The sequence below is a fragment of the Neolamprologus brichardi genome, chromosome 15 (genome assembly GCF_056152115.1).
Source record: "Neolamprologus brichardi isolate AB-2024 chromosome 15, ASM5615211v1, whole genome shotgun sequence".
NCBI lineage: Eukaryota > Metazoa > Chordata > Actinopteri > Cichliformes > Cichlidae > Neolamprologus > Neolamprologus brichardi.
The window spans coordinates 10,046,956-10,070,064 of record NC_142118.1 but is presented as its reverse complement, the minus strand read 5'-3'; the positions used below and the strand labels follow the sequence as shown (position 1 = coordinate 10,070,064).

The 23,109-nt window shown below is 45.3% G+C and overlaps 1 protein-coding gene across 3 annotated transcripts in view; it reads right to left on the bottom strand.

The window, feature by feature from the left end:
- The window catches only part of LOC102779189 (prospero homeobox protein 1-like), a 31,506-nt gene extending 11,928 nt beyond the window's left edge, over positions 1-19,578 (bottom strand). Inside the window, exons 1-4 of one of the 3 annotated variants that reach the window (XM_035910480.2) lie at positions 19,410-19,578; positions 13,939-15,993; positions 9,950-10,057; positions 4,738-4,932 (exon numbers count right to left, since the gene is read on the bottom strand). In XM_035910480.2, coding sequence (XP_035766373.2) covers positions 4,738-4,932; positions 9,950-10,057; positions 13,939-15,927 — 2,292 coding nt within the window. In that variant the 5' untranslated portion in view covers positions 15,928-15,993; positions 19,410-19,578. Of the gene's footprint in view, positions 1-4,737; positions 4,933-9,949; positions 10,058-13,938; positions 15,994-18,685; positions 18,947-18,977 lie in introns of those variants that run through there. The other 2 variants (XM_006797092.3, XM_035910479.2) reach the window with 2 other exon arrangements.
- Between the last annotated feature and the right edge of the window lie 3,531 nt (positions 19,579-23,109).

The following is a 23,109-nucleotide window of genomic DNA, read 5'->3' as shown; positions in this document are numbered from 1 at the left end:
AAAGGGGGTCAGGAATGAAGGAGTGCAAGACGGGGAGGGGATAAGCAACAGTGGCGGCAGGAGGAGGAGAAAACAGACATTAGCCTCTCTGGGTGGAGAACAAATGGAGCCCCGAGAGGGACGTGAAGAGGAGGAACGAGGGAGAGCGGGGGGAAGGAGAGGTGAAGCACACAATGCTATGGGGCACGGCGGTTGGACAGACAGCATCTGCTCTCAGCTCTCTGTGGCTCTGGTAATGGATGGAGAGACACTGAGAGCAAGGGAAGGAGGGAGACGCTGGGAGGAGAAGTTGGGGAAAGGAAGAAGAGGATGGACTAAAGAAAGTTTTGTCCCTTTGCTTTAAGAAACAAATAAAAACACAGCGGAGAATCTCCATGGCAGGATGTTATCAATTCAAATAGAGAGATGACAGACGGACAAAAGGGGAAGAGAGAGAAAAGGAGTGAAACATCTTTGCAATAGAAAAAAGAGCAGCTGATAAGGGAGGACACATGATACCCGGGTGTGTGTATGCAGGCGGGGGCTTCTCACCGCCTTTGCTGGTACCTCCCTCTCACATAGAGATCACAGGGACTTCCTCTTTAAGCGCCCAGGTGTGTGTATGTGTGTGTGCCCTCTGTGGGAGGAGTGGTCACTGACAGAGAAAACTTGGCCTAGGCTGCCTTATGGAAATCTGAGAGTTTCCCAGAGCCATCATAAAACTGCCTCTTTATAAGACCCTCAAACTCCCCCCCTACCCCACCCCCCACCCCCCCGCTGTCTCTAACCCATTACCAGGTCACACACATTCCTGTCTTATGAAAGATGATGTGTGTTGTCATTGGAGGTTCAAAGACAGGCAGAGGGGCTGCAGAGTAAAAAGAAAAAGGACACTAAGTGAGAATTTTCACTTGAGTCCTCACATGAAAGCGCTGCTCGCTCAAAGTCAAGGCTTTGGGAGGCCGGGTGTGTTTCGGAAGACTTTGATGGCGATGGACAGAGCGAATGAGAAGCGGAGAAGAAAGAGAAGAAGAGAGGGGATCAGGAGGGGGGTTTGAGAAAAGAGGAAAGTAGAGCCGGGGTCTAGATAATTAACGGCAAGCTCTTTAATTACTGCTGGTGTTCATTGTGCCAGAAGGAATGTGACAATTATGCCATTAAAACTTCCTAATAGGGGGGGAAAAAAGAGGGGGTGGGGGGTGAGGGGATAACGGAAGACATGCAAAAAAGAAGGATGAAAGAATGAAAGGAGGGAGGGAACAGAAGGAAGAGAGAACGACGAGAGGGAATGAGGGAGGAGGGATATGAAAGGAAAAGGGGAAACAATCGCGACAAAAGAGAAGCTGGGAGGGAGATGGGGAGCGTTTTAGGCCAGCACAGTGACAGAGCAGATTAGCATCAAACAAGAAAGGCCACAGACGTGTGTGTGTGTGTGTGTTAATGTGTGTTTCAGTGTGCGATCACTGAAACAGAGGACATATTCATTCCAAAGACGCCACCAAGGTGGATGGAACTTTGATGATGCAGAATCTGGCAAAGGGAAAACTCAGTGTGTGTGTGTGTGTGTGTGTGTGTGTGTGTGTTTGAGTGTGTGTGTTTGTGTGTGTGTGTGTGTGTGTGTGTGTGTGTGTGTGCGCTTGCTGAATCTGCGTAGGCTCCTGTTTCAAGTGGTGGTGCAGGCAGGTAGGGGAGGAAGAGGAGGAGGAGGTGGAGGAGAAAGGGGAGAGATCCACAGAAAAGGGCCTTGGGGGCATCCTGATACACATCCAGTACATTTCCATCTCCACATTACCTCTATGACTCACACACACACTCACACTTACACTCACACACACACACACACGCACACACATAAGACGGAAAAAAAAAACATAACAAATGTGTCCGCGCACATATGTAATACACACAAACACATCATTCCCACACAAACATCAAAAAGCAAAAAACACACAACCCACGCACCCGCACTCACACACACACACACACACGCTCACACACACATTAATAACACCCACACATGTGCACCGAAAGCCACACACTAACACTCTTGCACGCAGAGTCTTCGTGCTCACCAAGGCGGTTGGTTTGTCAGGGGGGTTAGAATTTGCATGGCTGGGCAAATTTTCCTTGTGCTAAACTCTAATCAGCTCCTGTATCTCTCAGACACCTGCCCGGCAAAAAAAAAAAAAACAAAAAAAAAAACCTTAATATGCAAAACACCTTCCCACCCTCCTCCACCGCTGCAACTCCTCGGCCAACAGAAGACTTATTCACCTGGCCTCTCTCACTCTTTTCCTCTCTGTCTGTCTTCTTGCAAATTTTTACATTTATGTATGCAAATAGGCTGTTCCCCTTAAGCCTGTTTCAACAGTAACTTCCTGGTTCCAGGAGAAGAATGATAGTCTTGTCTAAAAGGTGCCTCATCTAATTTATGCTTCAGAAACAAGGGGTTTTGTCGGGGGAGGGGGTGGCATGTGAACGCTGTGTGGGCAAGTACGGGATATTCACTGGATGTTGCGTGCATAGTTTTTTAGGATTTGCAAACTCCAGTCATGGAGATTACGTGAGTCACGCAAACCTATCCAAGAATGTCATTTCGTGTGTTTTGTATGTATGGTGCCGTTTGTAGTGTGAGCTTGTACGCTGTGTGTGTTTACAGGTTCACTTAGTTACATTTTTCAAATTTACTTACATTAAAAGCCAAAAAGCCAAACCTACTTGAAATTTAAACTCCATCTTCAGCCAACCTTTAAGTGTTTTAGCCATTAGTAGTATTAATGTGCAGTCCACATATGAGCAACTATATAATTAATATATATCATTCTGCATAGAGCATCTTGTAAAAGATCTCTGTCGGCCTGACTGTACACCCAGCAAATTTCTGGAGTGGGGTGTTTTTTGGTAGCTCATTTCCCAAAAGGGACTTCCATTTCCTGTTAGGGGTGTCAGGTGATTCCTCACAGGGAAAGCATAATTTGATATGAAAGCTGAAGCAGTCTTCTGGAAAATATCAAATTTAAGGGGGAAAAAAAGAACCCTTAATGATTAGAACACAATAGAGACATAAAATAAAATAAAATCGTTACCATTCTCCTGTCAGAGTAGGTAAAGAGCTGCTGGTGTTTTAGTTTAGACCCGAGTCTTACTGACTCGCGCAATAATTTCTGCGCTCCTCACGTGCAGTTGAATAGAAGGACTTTCTTTCTGTTTTGCTCTGATGGCCTTTTGCCATATTAAGACCTCATATATACAAGTGCCTGCCACACTCTTTCAAAGCCTCCCTTAAGAGGGTTGAAGATGGATGTGGGGAACTGCGTGTGTGTGTGCGTGCGTGTGTGTGTGTTTGGGTGCACATAGAAGAGCCCCAGTGGACAAATAATGACAGAGAGAGATAGACGGAAACACAGAGAAAGAGAGTGAGGCACTTTAAATGTGAGCGCTTGCAAAACTCCCACTGCTCGCAAGGGCACTTCGCTCCTGCACGTCATCTCTCTTTCTCCCCCCCCATCTCTCCTTCTACCCTTCTTTCTCCCCTTTCCATTCGCCCCTCAATTCCCTTTTTCCATCCCTCCCTTCATCGCTTTCTCCTTTGTCTCTAAGCTCTCACCCTCTATCCCCTATCTATCCATCTCCCTCTTCCCCCTTACCCCCCTCTCACTCTCTTTCTCTCCCCTTCCCCTCACTAAAACAGTAGGACGCTTAACCTTGATAACAGTGAGATTTTTCCCCCCTCAAAGTGACACACACACACACACACACACACTCACACACACATATGCTGGAGAAGTGCTTTGCCAGCATGCCAGGCCGGTCCAAGGGACGGCTGTACCCTTCGAGGTGAACAGGACACTGGGAAATGCAGCAACAACAAAACCCTCGCATACACAGGCTCAATCTCTCTATAACAAATACACAAACATGAGTGCTCACCTGCATACACACACACATGCACACACACACACCCAAATCCAACTCTCTTCAGGGCCATCTTAAAACAAGCTTTTAAAAGGTCTTTTGTCAGCTGACATTGAGAGAGTTCGGGTGATCCTGAAACATCATACACGCACAGACACACACGCACAGCGCCACACACACACGAAGGTAGGCAAAAGGAGAAGTGAGAGAAATGAAACACATTAAAGGTGAAGTTGCCTGCTGAGAATTTATGATTGCAATACGCTAGAAGATACACACATAAACGTCACGCCACAGTGACAGGTAAATGAATACGGGGAAGTAAAATGTCATTTTTCAGAAACAAACCTGCAGACACACACACAGGCGCCCTCCCGAGAGGAAATTAACAACGATAAATGCAAAACTGGTAAGTTGTCAGCGAGGCTTCTTCCTCATTAGATGAGAGTTTCTCACGTAGACTGGAGTGAAAAACACGGATCTTCCGATCTGGTGATTCTGAACTTTCCCTTCACACAAAGCCTGAGAAAATGCACTGTCACAAACAAAAACACTCTGGGCTTTATGTGATGACGCAAAAGCTACCTTATACTGTGCATTACAGCACGGTGTCACAGGATGTATAAGACACTTGAACTCAGCATTGAGGACAGTTGCAGTGAGACAGTGTCAGAGAGGATACGGTGTCACAGTACCCGCCTACATCACCAGGTATCAGGTGAAATTCAGCAGTTTTGTTTTCTGCTCATAAGGATGGCATGTGCACTCAGTTCCTCCTTAGGAGCATGTGCAGTTTTTACGGTGTGGCGTGCACAGAATCGCTGAAACCTGGCTGGTGTTTACCTCAAAGTCGTTGGCCTTGTTGTAGTGCATGTTGAGGGCTCGGAAGAGCTCGCAGTCTCGGCTGACGCTCAACTCCTCTGCTCCGGTGACTCCGTCATTGATGGACTGCCGGGCAAACTTCTCCATCTGAATGTAGTAGAACTCCCGGAAGTTGCTGAACCACTTTATCAGCTGGGAGGTTATGCAGCGGTTAAACTGGAATCAGAGATGAGGGAGGGTTTAGCACGTTTTAGGAAGACTGCTTCACGCGGAATTCAATTCAAAGACATTTTGAAATATCCAAATACGCTTCGTGCAAACTTGACAAAGACAAGGCTGTCTTCTGTAGACCTAATTAAGCTGTTGGATTTGAGCGTGAGGGGAGAAGAAGTGTAAGGATGACACAGTGTCTTTTCATATACGAGAGCTGAAGCGTGATCTGAGGTGGCGAGAAACCCGGGTTACGGAGCGAGGGAAGATAATAGAGATATTAACTAAGACAGCAAGCCGTGAGGGGGGCAAGGCGAGAAAAGAGGGAGTGGAAGAGAGTGTATGTGTGTGGCTGTGGTTCATCTTCCCCGCTGGGAGCAGACCTCCCCCCTATCATAACCCTGAGAGTGGAGGGAGAGGTGGAACAGAGGGGGTGAGACCGCAAACACATAATTGACCAGAAAAACGATTAAGTCATCATCTGAAGCGCCCTGGCCCGCGGGGGGCTCAAACATGTACTTAACCCCATTCACCAATTACACTCTGATCCTCCTCCCCTTTCCGCACCTCCCGCACAGGAAGAAAGGAGAAGAAAAAGAGCAAAGAAAGAAGGAAAGGAGGAAGAGAGACAGAGATAAGCGCTGTGGCTATCTGATCTGTGCCGCTCGGCTGGATTCAATAGGGCGAGGTAAACCTATTAAGAAGCTCTGCGGGTCTCCCAGCTCTTTTTTCCGGTTGGCCTCATCAGTGAAAACACACTGTCTAAACATCCATACAACTAGATAAGGACACCAAGGGCTCAGGATTTTGCCTAACCATAAAATGTTGCACTCAAAGTTGTAATTTAATTCCTAGAAACATACACACAGAACATTTTTGCTTCGCTGCTCAGACTCCTTGAAACTGCTTGAGCTCAAAATTTTGGAGAGCTTGTACCCCTAAACCATCGCCCACATCCACACACACAAAAATACACACACACACATACGCACGCACACTCACAGGCCTTCCCTCCTCCCTCCTTTCTGCTCTTTCTGTGGTGCTTGAAGAATAGGAGGACAAAACGCTACTAAACGCTGAGCGGACTGCTCGCTGGGGAGGCAGAGCGGTTTTGACATGGAGATTAGACTCTGGCCATTGTTCGACAACACAGACACACAAACACACAGACACACACACTTTGTAATCTGGGATGGCAGTCAAACACACGCAAGCGCACGAAAATGGGAGGAACCAAACGGGCAGAAAAGTTGGGGAACCAGAGGTGGGGAACCAGAGGTGGTGAAACAGCCGCACCAAGGTGGAACAGGGCTAAAGGAGTGGGCCGTGCCTTTCTGGAATGATCAGCGGATGACATAATGGCGGAGTGGAAAAGAATAAGTCCGCTCGACATTGTTTGGCAGGGGTTTAGGAGGGTGTGTGCAGAGAGGAGGGGTAGCATGGCGGCTGTCCTAAAGTGCAGGGTGAGCATAAATGGGGTGGAGGGGAGGGTTGCAAGAGAGGAGGATGGGTGCAGGTCAGTGCTGTCGGACAATGGCGTTTCACTGGGGGTGGCGGTGCGGGGGGTAGAGGGTAGGAACGTGAGCAGTCAGCAAGCTGGGGTCGTGACATCAGAGTGTCAAACAAACAAACTACTGACACTTACAAATACCTGGGCTGCACGGGGCTATTCTTAAACACACATAATGCGGCAGGCTGGCGAAGTGTGACGGTGCACAAACGCGTTGTTTCACTTAAGTTGTCAGTGTAGCGTAAAGCATTTCTCGCATCCTATTGGGGGCAAATTAGTGAATTGCTGTTTGTTTGGCGAATCCACGAGACCGCGTGTGCGCGCACGCGCGCGCATCTGAGCACATGCACAATTGAGGACTACATACTGAGATTGAAGTCAGTGAAAGAGTTGCCATCGCTCATGCAGGAGACCTTAGGTGTCACTACAGCTGAGTGACGGACACATTTGTCATTTCGGACAAAGATTACTTTATTATACCGACAGCTTGGGAGAAGATGTATTAGGGCTCGACTGCAGTAGCACAGGGCATACAAAAAAAAAAAGATACAATATTTACTAGAGTGCAGGTAAATACACTAAATTATATTATATCCGCATTAACTGCACTCAATACACTCAGGGATTTAATTTTGGCAAGTCCCCCTACAGCTTCCAGCAGTCTTGGTTCATTAAGTTGCTGGTGGGGGGACCGACACCCCCTGATAGCAGCTAAGGACGAGTGTGTTCAGTGTAAAAGGAGGGAATCGGTTCAAAGGAGCACATCACTGCAGCTCCTTAATCAGAGCTGGCAGGGGTCAGCCAGCACAGACATGAGATGCAGTGAGGAAAACGTCTGTGTGTGCATGTGCGAGTCACACACACACACACACACACACACACACAGCATATAAGTATATATAAAGGTGTGTGCGTGTACGTGCACTCACTTGGCTGAGAGGCAGATGAGAGAGAGACAGTGAAAGCGTGTTTCTCACACTCACACTCGAGAGCCTGTGAAAGGTCAGCGCTTAGTGTTAAGAGCACAAGATAGAAAGCGCCGCACACACGCTCACACGCATGTTGTGCTCATGCACAAACGCATACTTAAGACCACAAAAGGAAAACGCTGCAGTATCTTTAATCTGAACCATATTAGTAGTCTGCCAAAAGTATTCCAGTGCTTTGACTGTCACTCACAAACTTCACACACACATCATTCATATTTATGTATGACTGTTTTAAAGTAGATTTTGTTTTTTGCGGTGTGGGGTTTATTCAGATGTTATTCAGATGCTGAAAGGCATGCAGATGAAAGGCCAAACTGTCTCTCTCGCCAACATTTTCTCTGATATGGTGGTCAACAATGGAGCAGAAAGCACACAGATGACCTCAGAGCGCTAAGCTACCATCCAGAACAACCGGAGAGGAGAGCAGAAAGACAGAGAAGCCTGTGCGGGCCTCCCTCGCTCTCTTTCTCGTTCTCTCGTTCTCCCGCTCTCTCTCTCGTAAGCCCCTTCACAGTCATCAGGGCTTTCCAACGTTTCCTGTTTTCGCAGGAGTGAATTGTGGGAGATAATCTCTGGCTGCCTATTGGCTGACTGCACACAAAAAGCGGCCCTGGAAAGCGGGCTTTTGTTACTGCGGTGACTCAAAATCCAGCCGCTGGCTTTTCTTTCTCCCCGGCCCCGCCGAGGCGCACATACCATGCCACACCATCAGCGAAAAAAAGAAAGGAGAAGGAATGACATATAGAAAAGAGAAAAACCGTCCTGGCCTCTGCTGCCGCCACAGCACATGACTGGCCCAAATGCCGAGGCTTGTTGCTAAAAGCCACAGAGAGATGGACCAGAAAAATAAAAAGTGCAGGTGAGGGAGGTTGTGGCTGCTTGAAAATGAAAGGGAAATGTAGAAAAAGCAGCAAAATCAAAGCTACCTATAATTCATATACTGTAAAGCCAAAGTACAATAACTTTAGCTGACTTTATTAATTGACTGAATACGTTTATCGAATATTTTATTATTCGCCAATCATTATAACAATATCCGTAACAATAACAGATGTCTTTGAGCTAGTGAGAGGATATTCTGTCATATCAACAATGGAATCGTGACACATCTGACAAAACATTTAAAAAAACACCTCAAAGTAAAGAAAGAAAGTCATAAAAGAAGCTTAATGAAGGGGAACAACAGCCACGGCGTCCTCCACTTGTTAGGGCAACCCACTTCCCACGTTCACAGGGTTCTTGACAGTCCAGACTTGATTAGTCAAGACCCGATTAGCCTTCACGACTTTTTGTCTGAAGACAACCACTCGCTAAGAGGCTGCGCGGGGTGAATCTAATTAGATGGTCTCATTCCCATACACGTCTTCTAACTTACAGCTCGAGTCTATTGTCCTCCTCTGGAAACAAAAACAGACCAGTGTGTGACTCATAATCCCCTTAATTATCTTGACCTTGTTTAAGTATCTGATGAGGCCATTCGTGAGGAGAGGCCACCTCCATGGGAATGATTAGTCACTGGAGCAAAATGGTTAAAAGCCTTCGATATTAAGTGTTTGCGCTGTTTAAAAAAAAAAATAGAAAAGGAAAATTGAAATCAGTCTGGCGCTGTAATGTTTTTTTTAAAATAAAAAAAAAGATGTGAGAATTTCCAAACATCCAAAGAAATCTCGAGTGAAAGTCAAGTGAACCGCGAGTCACGGTTGGTGGTGACGGCACACAAGAGCAGAGGGGAGAAAAAAAGGGAACCGTTATCTTCTGATTTGAATGAGATAACCTGGATCTGTCACAGTGTTTACTCCTCTGTGTAGTCCAAAAAGAAGCACACATACATTAAAAAAAACCGATAACACAAAACGACCATGTTATCTACAACGGCCATTGTGTTACTGGCCCTTTTTTTTCTTGTGCAGTATTGTTCTTCGTTTTCCAAATTTTTCGTTAAACTCCCAAGTGGCGCTTGCACTTATCCCTTCCGTCTTCCCCGACTGAACTTGTTTGCTTCGCCTCTCCCTCCATCAAACCGTCCTTCTTACACCTGCTCAGATAACCACTCCTCTGTCTCTAGGCTCCATCCTCCTCTCTGCCCTCTCCACCCTTCCATTACTCATCCCGGTCTTTATCTTTAGAATACTTATAGGCTCTACAGCTCCCTCACGTAAACCCATTCCACTTCCTCTTCTTTCGTCTTTTGCATAAAGCCAATGCCTTAGTAAAGGAAACAACATCGTTTTAAGGGAAGACAAGTGTACATTGTTCGTGGGCAACCGAAGCTGGCATATCACAATTAACAAATCAAACTTCCCCTTTTAAAGCAGGTGCGTTGGCAGTAGAGAAGAAACTGGAGCAAAAGACAGAAAGTCAGAGGAGGTGTCTGCCTGTCCTTTCATTTGTTACACACGAGACAGCAAACAGAGAGATCGTCAAAGCAACATTAAAAGCAAATTATTGAAGGGTGTCTGGCAAAAATGGAAAGGTTTGTAAGGTCAAAGAAATTCTGTAGATCATGAGCATGTTTTGGACTCACCTTGACATCAGAGAAAAACATCTTGAGCATGTTAGAGCTTGGGTAGCGGGTATAGAAAAACATGAGCTTGGCCTTCTTCAGATGATTTGGGGAGAGACCTTCTTGGATCTGAAAACAGCTGGTATTAAGGAAAACGACAGTAGTTTGAGGGGGGAGAACATCAAAAATAAACTTCTACATCAAGCAAACACAGACATTGCCACAAACTAGAACTTGGTAATAATTGGCAGTAATTTTGGAAAGAAATAATCATTTGGATGGTGGGTAACCAAATTTCCTTTTAGGCATGAGTGCAGGGTTACTGCAGAGGGGGGTCGAGGAGGCTGAAGACAGTGCACCAAAGCAGAACCATTTGCTTGCAATTAGCATCGTGCGTATCAGGTGTGAGAGCGTCACGGTAAATAAAACGCTGGCCAGCACTACAGCTCTTGCTTTTACATAAGGAGGCTCATTTCACAGTCAAAGCGAGCAAACGCCTTTGCCTACACCCTGTGCTAACCTCCGCCCCCCCCTAAAAAAAGGAAGAAGAAAAAAGGAGACATTTGCATATCACAGACAAAGACAGCAGTTAACGCCAGTGACGAGCAAGAAGGCCTAATGACTTGGCGACAGCACATGCCAAGCCTGAATATGACTGTCTGATGTTGGCTTCATATCAGTGACAAAACAAGGTCTAGGAGATAGTCCTGAACACCGGCACAAAAACCCAGCTCGTGCTCACAGAGACTATATTCAAATACACGTCAGATTCCCTCGTCTTCCTAATGGATCGCCTGGATTGAGCAGCAGCGAGCGGGTGGAGATGGGTTGGTGGGGGCACCTTGAGGGATAGCATGGTTCCAGCCTTCAATTACATCCCCCTCCTCCACCCCCTTGCTCCACCCCTGCCCCCCAGCTCCTCTGATGCTGCCAAACCCTTGGAGGAGCAAAAGAAGGAGGAGGAGAAGGAGAAGAGGGGCTCTGAGGCTTTGGACTGAGCCAGTGATGGGGAGAATGAAACACATCTGCGCCACCGAACGGCCCAAGCCATTTCCATGGTGAATTAACGGCCGTATAATGCAACTGATAATATCAATCTGGAGGATAAGACATTGAAAAGGGAACAGGGGATGGGGGGCGGGGGAACGTGTTAAAACCCCGGGCTGTTTCAACAAGGGTTTTCATCAGCGAGGCAGGGATTTAAATCACGCAGGAGATACAGCTCTAAGTTTTCCCGAAGACTGTTTACACTTGAGCGGACAGGATACATTGCTCGACATAATTTATGATGAACCGGGGTGACTGCGGCCGTTAAAATCAGTCAAGTGTCCAGATGTAGCTGTAACTATAGAGCGGGAAGAAGGCATCAGCTGCTCGATTGGATTGCCCTTGGCCTCGGGGTTACACGGCAAAGCCAGCAAATGCTGAACCACGCTGGGTTGGCTCCTTAAAGACCCTGTCTACTTTGTGTGATTCAGTAAGAGAGAGAGAGAGAGAGAGGGGAGAGTCAGTTGTATACGCAGCGAGGGTCTTGTGGGGGAAACCCTGGCAGGCTGGTGTTACTCTGACAGGCCTGGCCAAAAGAGCAGCACTTCACTTTCCACACCACACCATCTGCTCCGAGTGGAGGGGATACAATGGGATCCTCAGACAGAGCGAGCGAGAGGCAGAGGCAGGAGGAAAAGAGATCTCTGTTGCAATAAGGCAAGGTGGGATTTGTTTGAAGCCACGCTTTTACACTTAGATTAATTTGTTTTTGCTTTTTCAATTAGTATACGGGTCGCTTCATCCCCCCCCCTTCTATGTCCTTATCGCCGAAATTAAAATTTGTTCTAAGACAAAGATGTTAAGGTCTCACCTCTCCGGTTATATCACCATACCACCTCCACTGAGCCACCAATTAAGAAGCTTCATATTTCCTAATGAGACATTTCTATTTCCAATTCACTCACAGCTTGCAAATGTAATTGTGATTGGACTTAGGGGTGGTGTGCAAGGCTATTATTTTGTCATGATGGTGCACTCACACCAGCTGGCCCACTGTTCGCCTGCCACATCTGACAAGACATCATCATTCTCACAACACTTCCCCAAAGCCCAAAGTCATGAGAGGAAAATAGCTGCTCTACTTCCTAATTCCAGGTGTAAGGACAAGAAAATTTGGAGTCGGACTGTGAACAAATGAGGAAATTGATAGCAGCCATCTGCTCCACAATACTGCCGAGACCTGGTGAACTTGAACACACCTCGCAAAATGTCTGACAAGCTGTCCCTGACTTCTGAGGCTCAGGGATAAAAAAAACACACTAATGGAAGCTGCTAGAAAAACAGATGCAAATTCAAACAAACACATTCATACATGTCACGCTAATTAAAATAAAGAATGCGCAAAACTATATCTCGTAAATGGCAAAACTTTGCTTCGAAACCTGTGGATTGAGAAATAAAATGTGAAAAAATAAAAACAAGCGCATGTCAAACACATGTGGACATGTTCTTTCGATTCTTTTCCATTTAAGAGTACGTCTGTTAATGCCCCGAATTTATAAATGCTACAATGAAAGCCACAGCATCTGGCATATGTGGTTTGATTGTTCTCTACTTTCTCTCAGTCTCTGTATGTCTCTCTCTTTTCATCCCTCCATCGGGAGCCCGTAGAAGCAAAGGATTATGGATCTCTGGAAAGCGTTCACCCTTGGGTCAGAAGACAAGACAAGGCGAGGTAATGAAAGATAAACAGCTCGCTGCAAACACCTGTTAACGTCCGCTTCAAAGAAAAGACAGAAAGGAGGGAGGAGGGGGGGTGTGGGGGGTTGCAGGGAGGGAAAACAAAAAAAGAAGTATTTGGCTGCCAAGCAACAGCCGAAGGGCCCCCCGGGCTGTTGACAGATCTTTATGAAATGAAAAAAAGAGAGAAGAAACGACAATGATTGTGGGCTTTTTACAACAGCGATGGATGATAAGAGGAACACAAGAGAAAACACAAGCAATCATAAATATACATCTTTCCCGAATCCTCGGGCAAACCTTTTGTGACACGCACACACAAAAAGACACGCACAAGCGCATCCACGCACACAGACACACAAAAGGCTCGGCACTCAGGTGTGCACAAACAAGGGAACCAAAGTGTTAAGTGTACATATTCACTCGCTAATAATATCCACAACAGGTACAAAGCGGTAGGATTAATTAGTTAAGCACATAATGAATGTTAATGATACGAAGACAAAAAAAAGGTAGTGTGACGCCAATCAAACTTTTATGAGGGTTAAGGGGTGTTGAATACTTAGGGACTAAGGAGGTACACAGGAAACGGAGAAGGCACTGAATGTTTAAGCTATTAGTCCCGTGTCCCCAGGGGATTCAATTTGAGCCTCCCATAGGGGATAGCCTCTTTATCCACAGGGCATGATTGGGGCACACAGGGGTTAAACTATAAGGCAGGCTATATAACACTATTGTGTGCCAAGTTCCAGGAAGCTATTCTTCCAGGCCATTTTTATAAAGAGAATTGGGGTGGTTAATGTCGTGGGGGCCTAATCTTTTGCGAGTAAGCGATATGTGACAAGAAGGCTTTTAAAGCACTTAGGTTTGAAGATGGAAGAAAAAGCTGTAGGGTGCTGTGAGAAGGAAGAGGTATGAGTGTAAAAATAAATACAACAATGCAGTACAATGGAGAGGAGAACAGCAGTGGGAGGAAAAGTGATTCATCAACAATTTCTCAGTTTCTTAGGCTAGTTTCAAACATACTCAAAAAGATTTGATTTTTAACTCTTTGTGGCTCAGATGCAGTGTTTCGAACCTGTATCTATGGGGAATTACCACCAGAAATCAGATTTTTTTCCCCCCCTGGCTTACAGAGGCATGAGATAGTCTGATGCCTCTGTAAGTTGGGACCACACAATGTTAAAACATTTATTTATTTGGCCTTTCAAGCGTCAAACGCAGCTGAGACCGATAACACGCGCACACTCACACGCACACCACCCTGATTTGTTAAAGGATACATTGCTGCCTGAGTAGGGTGAGATGTCAGCCATGTCCTGGAGATCACTGCACTCAGACTTGATGAGGGACAGGGAGAGCCCCTCGGCTGTGCTGCCAGGGTGTGCTGGAGAACAAGAGCGATGGTGGTGCCCCAGGTGATGACCTGACGACATCTTGGTCCTCAAGCCGGTGCTTTCCCTGGACAGGTCCATGGAGTCTGGTGAATTACGGTCCTTGCCTGTGTAACTACCTGGGGGTGCGCCAAGAGGACTCTGGAAAGGGTAGCCCATGAGAGGCAGTGGAAAGGGGTGTCTAAATGATGGGGGGCTGAAGCCCATGGAGGCAGAGAGTGAGGAGGGGTGAAGGGCGGGGTGGTGGTTTCCACCGTGGGCACCCACAGCTGAGGCCTGGTGGTGGTGCTCACTGGGTGTTTTCCTCACTACTAAGGGCAGTGCCTCAGTTTGGTCATTGGTTGCGCCGGGGATCCCGGGCATGCTGGTAAAGGAGTCGAGCGGATTGGGAATGATGACATCGCCAAAGCACTGCAGCCTCTGGTTGGCGGTGTGAAAGTTGGGGTTGTCTCCATTGACAGCAGTAGGAAATCTTTCAGGAGGTATGGAAAGTGTAGGAAAGGCTTGCTGAGGTGTAGGGCGTGGAGGCTTTGCAAACACCTTAACCACTGTGTCCACCACCTGGGTCATGGCAGAATTGAGTTCCTGCTTCAGCGTTTCTGCCAGCTGTTTGCCTTCAGCATGCATCGAGGAACCCGGACCTCCGTGTCCTTTGTTCCTGCTAAGCCCTTCTCTTCTTGGCTTCTCTCCGTCAGCCAGCAGGGCTTGCTCCTGAAGCAATGCCCTCGCCCTGTCTATGAAATGGCCCGGATCCAGGTCAGACATCTCATTGTCTGAGCGCAAGTCATCTCCACCCCGATCGTCACCTCCGTTATCAGACCTGGCTGGGCTGTCCTCTGACATGTTTCCTATGTCATTGTGGAGGTCGTTGTGTTCTGAGTCATCAGTTGAGTCGTATATCTGAAAGAACTTCTCCTGCAGCTGCCGTAGTTGCTTCTGCATGTCCTCCAGCTGCAGTTTGAGCTGCCGTCGCTCTTCCTGCTTCTGTTCCTTTCTCTGGCATACCAGCTGGGTGAAGCTCTGCTGTTGCTGCTGTGGCAAACGCTGTTTACGCTTGTTCTCTCGGCTACTGCTGCACACCTCGCCTCCCCGTGGGCTGCTGGGGGCCTGCTGTTGAGACTGAGGAGGTGGGCAGTCCAGCTCCATGTCCCGTTCTCCATCCATATCATGGTCACGCTCATGACGGGTAGCAGCAGGTACTACCACGCTGGGGGAATGGCTCATGCCACGGATAATGTTCTCTACGCGAGCTCTCTTGGCACGCAGGTGTTCATCATTGAGACGTTCTATGTCAAAGGTGGCCAGGCCAGGAGGACGGCCAAATGGTGACAAACACTCTTGTGGGGTGCTGTCCTGGGAGGAGTTACTGCAGGCATCCTCTTGGGGAGCATCAGAACTTGCATTAGAGAGCCCTGATCCAGGGAAGCCAGAGTCCCCTCTATCACCCCTGTCCCCTCTTTCTCCCCTCTCGGGCCCTCCTCCATTTTTGGCGATGTTATTCTTGAGAAGCTGAGAGATAATGGTGGTGCCAGGGAAGGGCATCATGGTGTCCTCGTATGAGTTGGCCCTCTTCAGTAGCTTTCGGAGTACATTGGACTTGGACTCAGTGTCACTAGCTGACACAACGCCAGGCCCACCATGTGGCTGCACAACGGAGCACTCCATGGAGTCGGTGTCTGATCCGTGGTGAGAATGAGAGCTCAAAGAGTTCATGGCACTAAAAATGGCTGCTTTGGCGCGGGCAATGTTATCAGTGGTGGCTGTGGTGACTGCTGCTGTGGAGGAGGATGTGCTGCCCACGGTCCGCTTAACACCAATGTCCACACGTCTTCGCTTGGTCTGTCTGTTCAGGAGGGAGTCGCTGTCATGGTCCGGCATCACGGGCTGCTGCTATTGGGCCATATCCCACACACCCAGTCCTCTAGGATCAAAGCCTCTGAGTACCTGGAGGGGGGGAAAAATCACAGCTGCATGACTCACCAAAGTGAAAAATATTTTCAGAATCTAACTCCCTCACTTCGGCCTGTCCTTAAGCAAGAACCAAAGCTGTACCAAAAAAAAAAAGAAAGAAAAAAAGCTTAAACATTTTTTCATATACTGAAAAAGTCAGAATCCGTTAACCTCTAGAGAATTTGAGTAGCCGATTCGATGGGTCTAAACTAAAGATATTTCTCTCAAAGCAGCAGGGAACCTCGTCTTAGTTTCTGCAAGTGATGAACTTTAAACATTCATGATTACAGTTAGGTAGTAAGGACACAGGGCTAAAGGGAGACGGGGTCAGAATTAGGCCTTGGCTCGACATTCCAGGGCAAAGTCCTACATTTTATCCTGTCCCATGTTACATGCTGCGCGACACTGAACCAATTCCCACGGAACACAAAGCTGCATAAAATTATGATAATTACTTAAGTACTTGTCCTCATTTCCATGATTGTGCAGTGAGAGCCAACGTAGGAGCTCACAAAATCAAATAAAAAGAAACAGGGTTAAGATCATCAAAAAACAAATAAAAAAACATGCAGGAGGAGGCCGTACACATTCTACGTATCACTTCACACACTTTACTGAAGCCTAAAACGCTGTCGGTCAATTTAACAAGAAATTTCAAAATATTTAAAACCACGTTTAGTCTTTGCGCAATTGTAAAAGTCCTGCATTCACATTAATCAATATGGCCATCATATCGTACTCAATGGGAAAAGTGACACAAAAAAGAAACACAAAATAGGCCTATTGATTTTGGTGCCAGCATGAGCTCACTTCTGTGTTTTTTGTTTGTCTTTTCATCTGGCAAGGGCAGTTAATTCTGCTCAAATGAATAGGTCACACGGGTCAACTCTGGCAAGGAGCAACTTAAAGCGCTCTTACAAAAAACCCTAATGCCCTTCTGAAAGCAAAACGTTTTGTCAGTACAGGGCTGCATCAATAATGCTATGTAAGCAGCGGTGGCAGTGCCTCAGTCAGAGCCATATCAGATGCAGCCTATCTCGAATGTTATTGTCAGAAACAATTTAATGTTTCTGTAAAAAAAAATTACATATTTTGAGGTGAGTAGTTTGTGAATTGTTTCAGTGTTTTCTTAGGATAAAAGTGTAGATGGGCATTTTTTTAAAAATTTTTTAAACAAGACAGTTTTTTGTCAGGACTCACAATGGCTCAGTCAGAAAATAATAAAATCTAATGAATTTAAGGTAACTTAAATTTTTATAGTGTGCAAACATAAAAAATATTGATTTGGCTCACATGGAAATGCAGCTGCAGTCATGTCACATGGCGGATTCAGATCTATGTTTATAGTTTAACATTCAAAGGCATTCATTTCGAAGGCTCTCTTTGAAGTGCAAGTGAAAGCAAACAGCAGGAGAAATTTCTCTCTTTTGATTCAGGAATACTTTTTCCTCAGCTCCGACTAAAAGAAATGTATCATTTTTACATTGCCAGTGCATGTGAAAAGACTTTTTAAAAGACTTCTGTCTTGCCACTAAGGCTCACACTTTCACACTGCATGCACGCACGCACGCACGCACGCACGCACACACACACACACACACACAATACTGCTGTTGGCTTTGTTGCAAACTGTGCAGTGTGGTGCACATGTTGCACATGGTATTTGATGTAATTCAGGGAGGAAAAATGACATTTTGTAGCAGATAAAACTGTGAAAGTACAGACTTACTGGATGCACACTGGGTTAAACTGTGACACCAGTATTCTAAAATAAAAATATTTGATAAATGCCTTTGGCTCAGGTCGTGATAGCCATATCCAGGCATACAGACAAGACCTGATACATCCACACGAGTAAAAAAAAAAAGAAAGAAAGAAAGAAAAAGAAACGCACTTCACTGCCTCGGGAAACTTGCTTGAAATAGTCACCAGCACCTGTCTTTGCCGAACACGCACCTGTCCCCTATTGCCCATGCGCACTCTCACACTCTCTCGTTCTCTCTCCTAAAGAAAAAACACTTGCAACAATTTTAAGCATCTGTCATACTCACATACAGAAATTCACTCAAACTTAAAGGATACACCTTAATTAAAAACTCATAAACAATACACGCATAAACGGACCATTTAAACCTCTCACGGAAAAAAGGACAATGCAAAAAGTTTTTTTTAAAGGAGCAAAGTTCAAGTTTTAAACTCAATTAAAAATAATTCTTTAAGGTTGGAACTAAAAGTCCGGCAACATTTCTTCAAGTGAGACTGAAATCTGTTGGTTTGGATATGTTTAGTTGGCAGCGAACAGACTTGGATATCAAAAGAGTTGCGCACACAATCGAAACACTGCGCTTTATCACATCTGTCCTAGAGAGCTACCGCACAAGATAGAAACCCCATTTACCAACCGGGAGGGCTGAGTACCTCGGTAGTTTACTGTGCAAGACTTTTTGTTTGACTTATCAATTAAAAAATACCGTAATGAGTCGAAATAAGACTTAGCCAATGGGACAAAGACAATATGAGGTCATAGCAAATTCACAGTTTACAATAAGCGCGGAGGAGAGCCAAACACATGAAGCCTAAAAAAAACAAAAAACAAAACCCAAAACAAAACCAAAAAACCAACCAAAAACAGCCCTTGTTAGAAATCACGATTCCTTTCGCACAAAAACTCGCTTCCCAAACTTACTTTTTTAAAGTTGGAAATCAACTTGATCTCTGTGCTTTGATGAGGAAGGCTGGGCTACCGCTCGCAAATCATCCTCGAGACAAACACGGGCTGCTCGCGCAACTCTCACCACAGATCAAGATGAGGGTACGAAACAGAGCAAATAATGTCGTATCGAAATGATTAGCAGTTGATTACCATAATAAATTTCCCCGTTAACGATGTTTGATTTGTTTATTTTTTCCGCCCACCGTGCGCAGGCGAGGCAGAACGAGAACAAGAGAGGGAGGTATCCGAGGACAAGGTTACTTACCCTTTTGATGAAGAGGGGGACAACCTGAACTCCTGCGGGGGGGAAAAATGAGAATACGCGCAGGGCACCGAGGATTGTTGTATGCTGGAATATAACAGTGTCTCAGAGAATGAAGAGCTGGAATAAAGTCGGCGACGCGAGCGAAAAGAACAAAATAGGGGAAAAATATAGAAGATGAAAAGAGCTCTTGCGCGTCGGTCTCTCCCTCTATCCTGTGCTGTGTGAAAGAGTGAGAGACATAGAGAGTATGCTAGAGAGAGAGAGGGAGAGAGAGCGCGAGACCGCGTGTATGTGTGTCTCCGAGGCGCACTGGATGCAGAGGACTGGATGCTGGAGCGCTCCTCCGCCACTAAGATCCACTTTAAGACACGGCTGAAGGAAACAGGAAGACGTGCGCGTCATGAGCGGCGTGATGTAACGGTCGCAACCTACCAATAAGAAGCGTCCGTCGGGTCCGGAGAACAACTCGCTGAACTTGACCAGAGAATGGGACTTGAGCATGCTACCAAAGAGAGAGAGAGAGGAGGAGAGAGAGAGAAAAAAGGAAATAGCAGTCTTACTAATGTTTCTTCACAAATCACCGACGACGCGAGTAAGAATCGTTACACACTTTGACATGACACTTCTTAAGCAGCGGGGAAAATCACAACACACAGACACACACATACACATGGCTATGTTATTTCTTTTCATGGTTATTCTTTAAAAAAGAAAGTTTCTGTAATAAACGGTTTAAGTGCTGCGTAGTCCCAGGAAATGTGGAATAAAGTGTCAGTAGCTTCAGCCAAGATTTGGGATAAGAATGCTTTTGAAATAATAATTGTTGGGAATATGAATCAAATAAATTGATTCATTTCGAAACGGATTAAAAAACATATTAAAGTTATTGTTAACAGTAAACGTTGTACCGTTTTTACGCAAATGTCTCCAGACATCTTTCAGCCTTCGTTTTATTTGTTTGCAATAAATTTCAAATTAAAGGTCTCTTTTGGAATCCAGTTTTTTTTAACCCTTCTGTTATTTCAAGTTTCGATCATACTCGATTAGGCATTCTTTCAAACCCAGCCATCTTTAATGATTATAATATAATAATATTAACTGTGTAATTTGATCCTTGTATGTCAGAGGAAACGATGCACGGCGTATTTTTTTTAGATCAGTCATGGGTATATACCGCATATACTTTTTTGTTTTATTTTTATTTTTCCGGCAAAAACACTGCCACATGTTTAGACTGTGCATTCTCGTGGGGGACAAACAAGTTGGGGGTCACTTGAGTATTGGGGGATAAAAATGGCATGTAGAGATATTTTACGCACGCGGGTTTCTCATTGGTTGCACCCAAGTCTGATTAATGGACGAGTAAAGGAAAGCGGCACATCACGCTTACAGCTCTGCTTTTGAATTCAGATTATCCAGAGAAGCCACTGTCTGAAGAAAACTAAACATCACTTTTGTAAAAAGCTCAATTAAGAGCCGAATATCGTCACGAAGCTTCTGTCAACTTGCTGTCACTAAAATATCCCCCGTTCGAAACCTAAAGATGAATTCTAACCTGGTGGTAAAACGAAGAAGAATAAAGAAAAAGAATTTACCTGTATGTTTGCAAACCAAATGATTGTCAACATATTATTAGTTTTTCCACCCACCTGTAACACAACCTTGCGCACAGTGACACCTGATCCTTTCCACGAGGCTTCTGATTTATGAAATGATGACGGCTGCTCGCTCTCAGTCCTCCTGCTTTCTTACAAACTGGATGCTTCATCATAACACAGCCGCTTTTGCGCGCGGCTAAATAAATGTTTTAACCTTCGACATTTACAACAGGTGATATTCACAATTTTTTTCTTAATATTACAAACATTTTACTGGGGCTGGATTTAATGTTTAGGATGGAGAGAATTATTTTTATTCGATTGTTTTTGAGGGTACATGGCACATTCATCTATACTGCTGATCTTACGTTCCAGGTTGGCAAATAATAGTTTTCAGAAGAAAATTATTATTAGAATTAATATTATTATTATTATAGTAACGTAAAAACTTGATTTTCATTTCTTTCTTTCTTTCTCAAATTATATTTAACAAATGTTTTTAAAACGGTTTAAAAAGTTCTTGCACAATTGCTCATGAAATCAGCTATTTTTATTCCAAGCTTCTCGCTTCGGACCCATTTTGTTGCACGTTTTTCTTTTTTCTTTTCCCTTCTTTCTTTTTTTTTTTCTCTTTTTTTTTTATCCTACTGAACAAACAGGATCCTAAAGTACTTAACGAGAAATCTTATTTTCCATATGCCCCTCTGTCAGGCGCCAAAAAGGAAAAGGCGAGTCTCTTTTCCATGTCGCAAGCAAGTGTTTTTTAGGACGAACGAATTGCAACGAAGTCAGCAAAGTTTGGTGTCTGGAGTGGCTTTTCCAAAGCAGGTGTCCCGGCCCCCCTCCTGCTCCCTAACTGGCCTGTGGCTGATTTGGCCTCGGCTCCCCTGGGTGCCGTCGGTGCGCACACAGGCTGGAAAAACAGGCCGGGACATTAAAGAAAGCGTGTTTGGAAAAGGAAGACTCGGATGAGGTGTAGAGGAAACGTGTGGTTTAACACTGGCTGCTCTTATCGCGGCCCATTCCAGGTGGATCAACCCGTGGATTTGTTTCAAACTCCCTCTCTCCTCCCCACCACCACCACCTCTTTTGGATCGAGTGCGACACACCTCGATGCCCAAGACTGATAATACGCTCTGACATTGCGCACTGATGGCCGAATTTACTGACATATTTATTAGAGCTGTGCCCAAATGCAGAAGGAGGGAGGCTACAAAAACAATATTTCTCCCAGAGGTGTTATAAAGCCACATTTTTATCTCGTGCTGAGTGGTAATAAGTGCACGCACTCGGCGCATGGTATGTCGAAGTGGAGAGGAGCCAGTGGATTTTTCCTTAGTATGAATTTAGATCAATGTCGCCATTATTATTATTATTATTATTATTATTATTATTATTATTATTATTATTATTATTATGTAGCCTGGTGAATTGAATGTGAACAGACCTAAGCCGGTGGAGATTTTCTGAATTAATGAAATAATTAATATTATTTGGCAGAAGAAGAAATCTCTTGAGTAGCAGTTATAAAATGACCTTAATCAGATAACGACTTGATGAGCTCCTACAACAGCTCATTTCTTTTCAGAGAGACAGTTTTTGGAGAAATGAGAGAGCGACACAGAGAGAGAGAGAGGGAGAGGGGGGGAGAGAGAGAGATTTGCGAAATCATAAGCAGGGCGAGATGGTAGCGCTAAAAGCTGTTTTGTTCCGGAGAGGTCTCCGGGTCCCTGAATAAAAAGGTTTAGGAGACAGGACAGAGGAGAGGAGAGGAGGATTTCGGGATTCGAGTGTAATAAGTGAGTAGGAGTCTGAAGTCCTTGTTGGGCCTCATGTCCAGGACTTAATGTATTCAGCTTTCACGGCGGAGATGAGGATGCAGGAGGAAAATGTGCACTTGTTTTTGTGGTCAAGGTAAAATGGAATCTGAAATATAAGAAAGGTCCATAAGGCCCCAGCGCTGTAGTAAAATAACAGCAATTTACACATGTTTATTAATGATATTACTCCTTGGCTACCGGGTTGTGATAACTGGCACAGTGTGTTTACCCCCCCACTCCGCAACCACTACCACCCTCCGTGACCCACATCTCTCTTTCTAGGCTACAAGTAGTGGCGATTATGGAGGCGTGTGCTTGTGCGCGTGCGTGCAAGAGGCGGCGGGGGTTGGGGTCATCCTCTATCGCCTGTTTTATGGCAGTTCACACGCACGCACACAAACACACACTATCTCAAATTCAAATATGCTTTATTTGCATGAATGGGTATTGGCCATAGCTGCAGAAGCAAATGTATGACACAACATAAAGAGAAGCTAACAGGGAAATATGAGATGCATGTGCAAACCAAACACGGAGCAATGATAAACAGTGACACACACACACACACAGCCATGCACACGAGGACTGCATATGTAAAAATATTTCCATATATATATGTGTTTACTCTGACATTCGGGTCTGGGGGATAAAACACACCTTTCTACAGATTAACCCAGTTTCCAACAGTTAGGTATGAACCTGTTCGCTCAAACA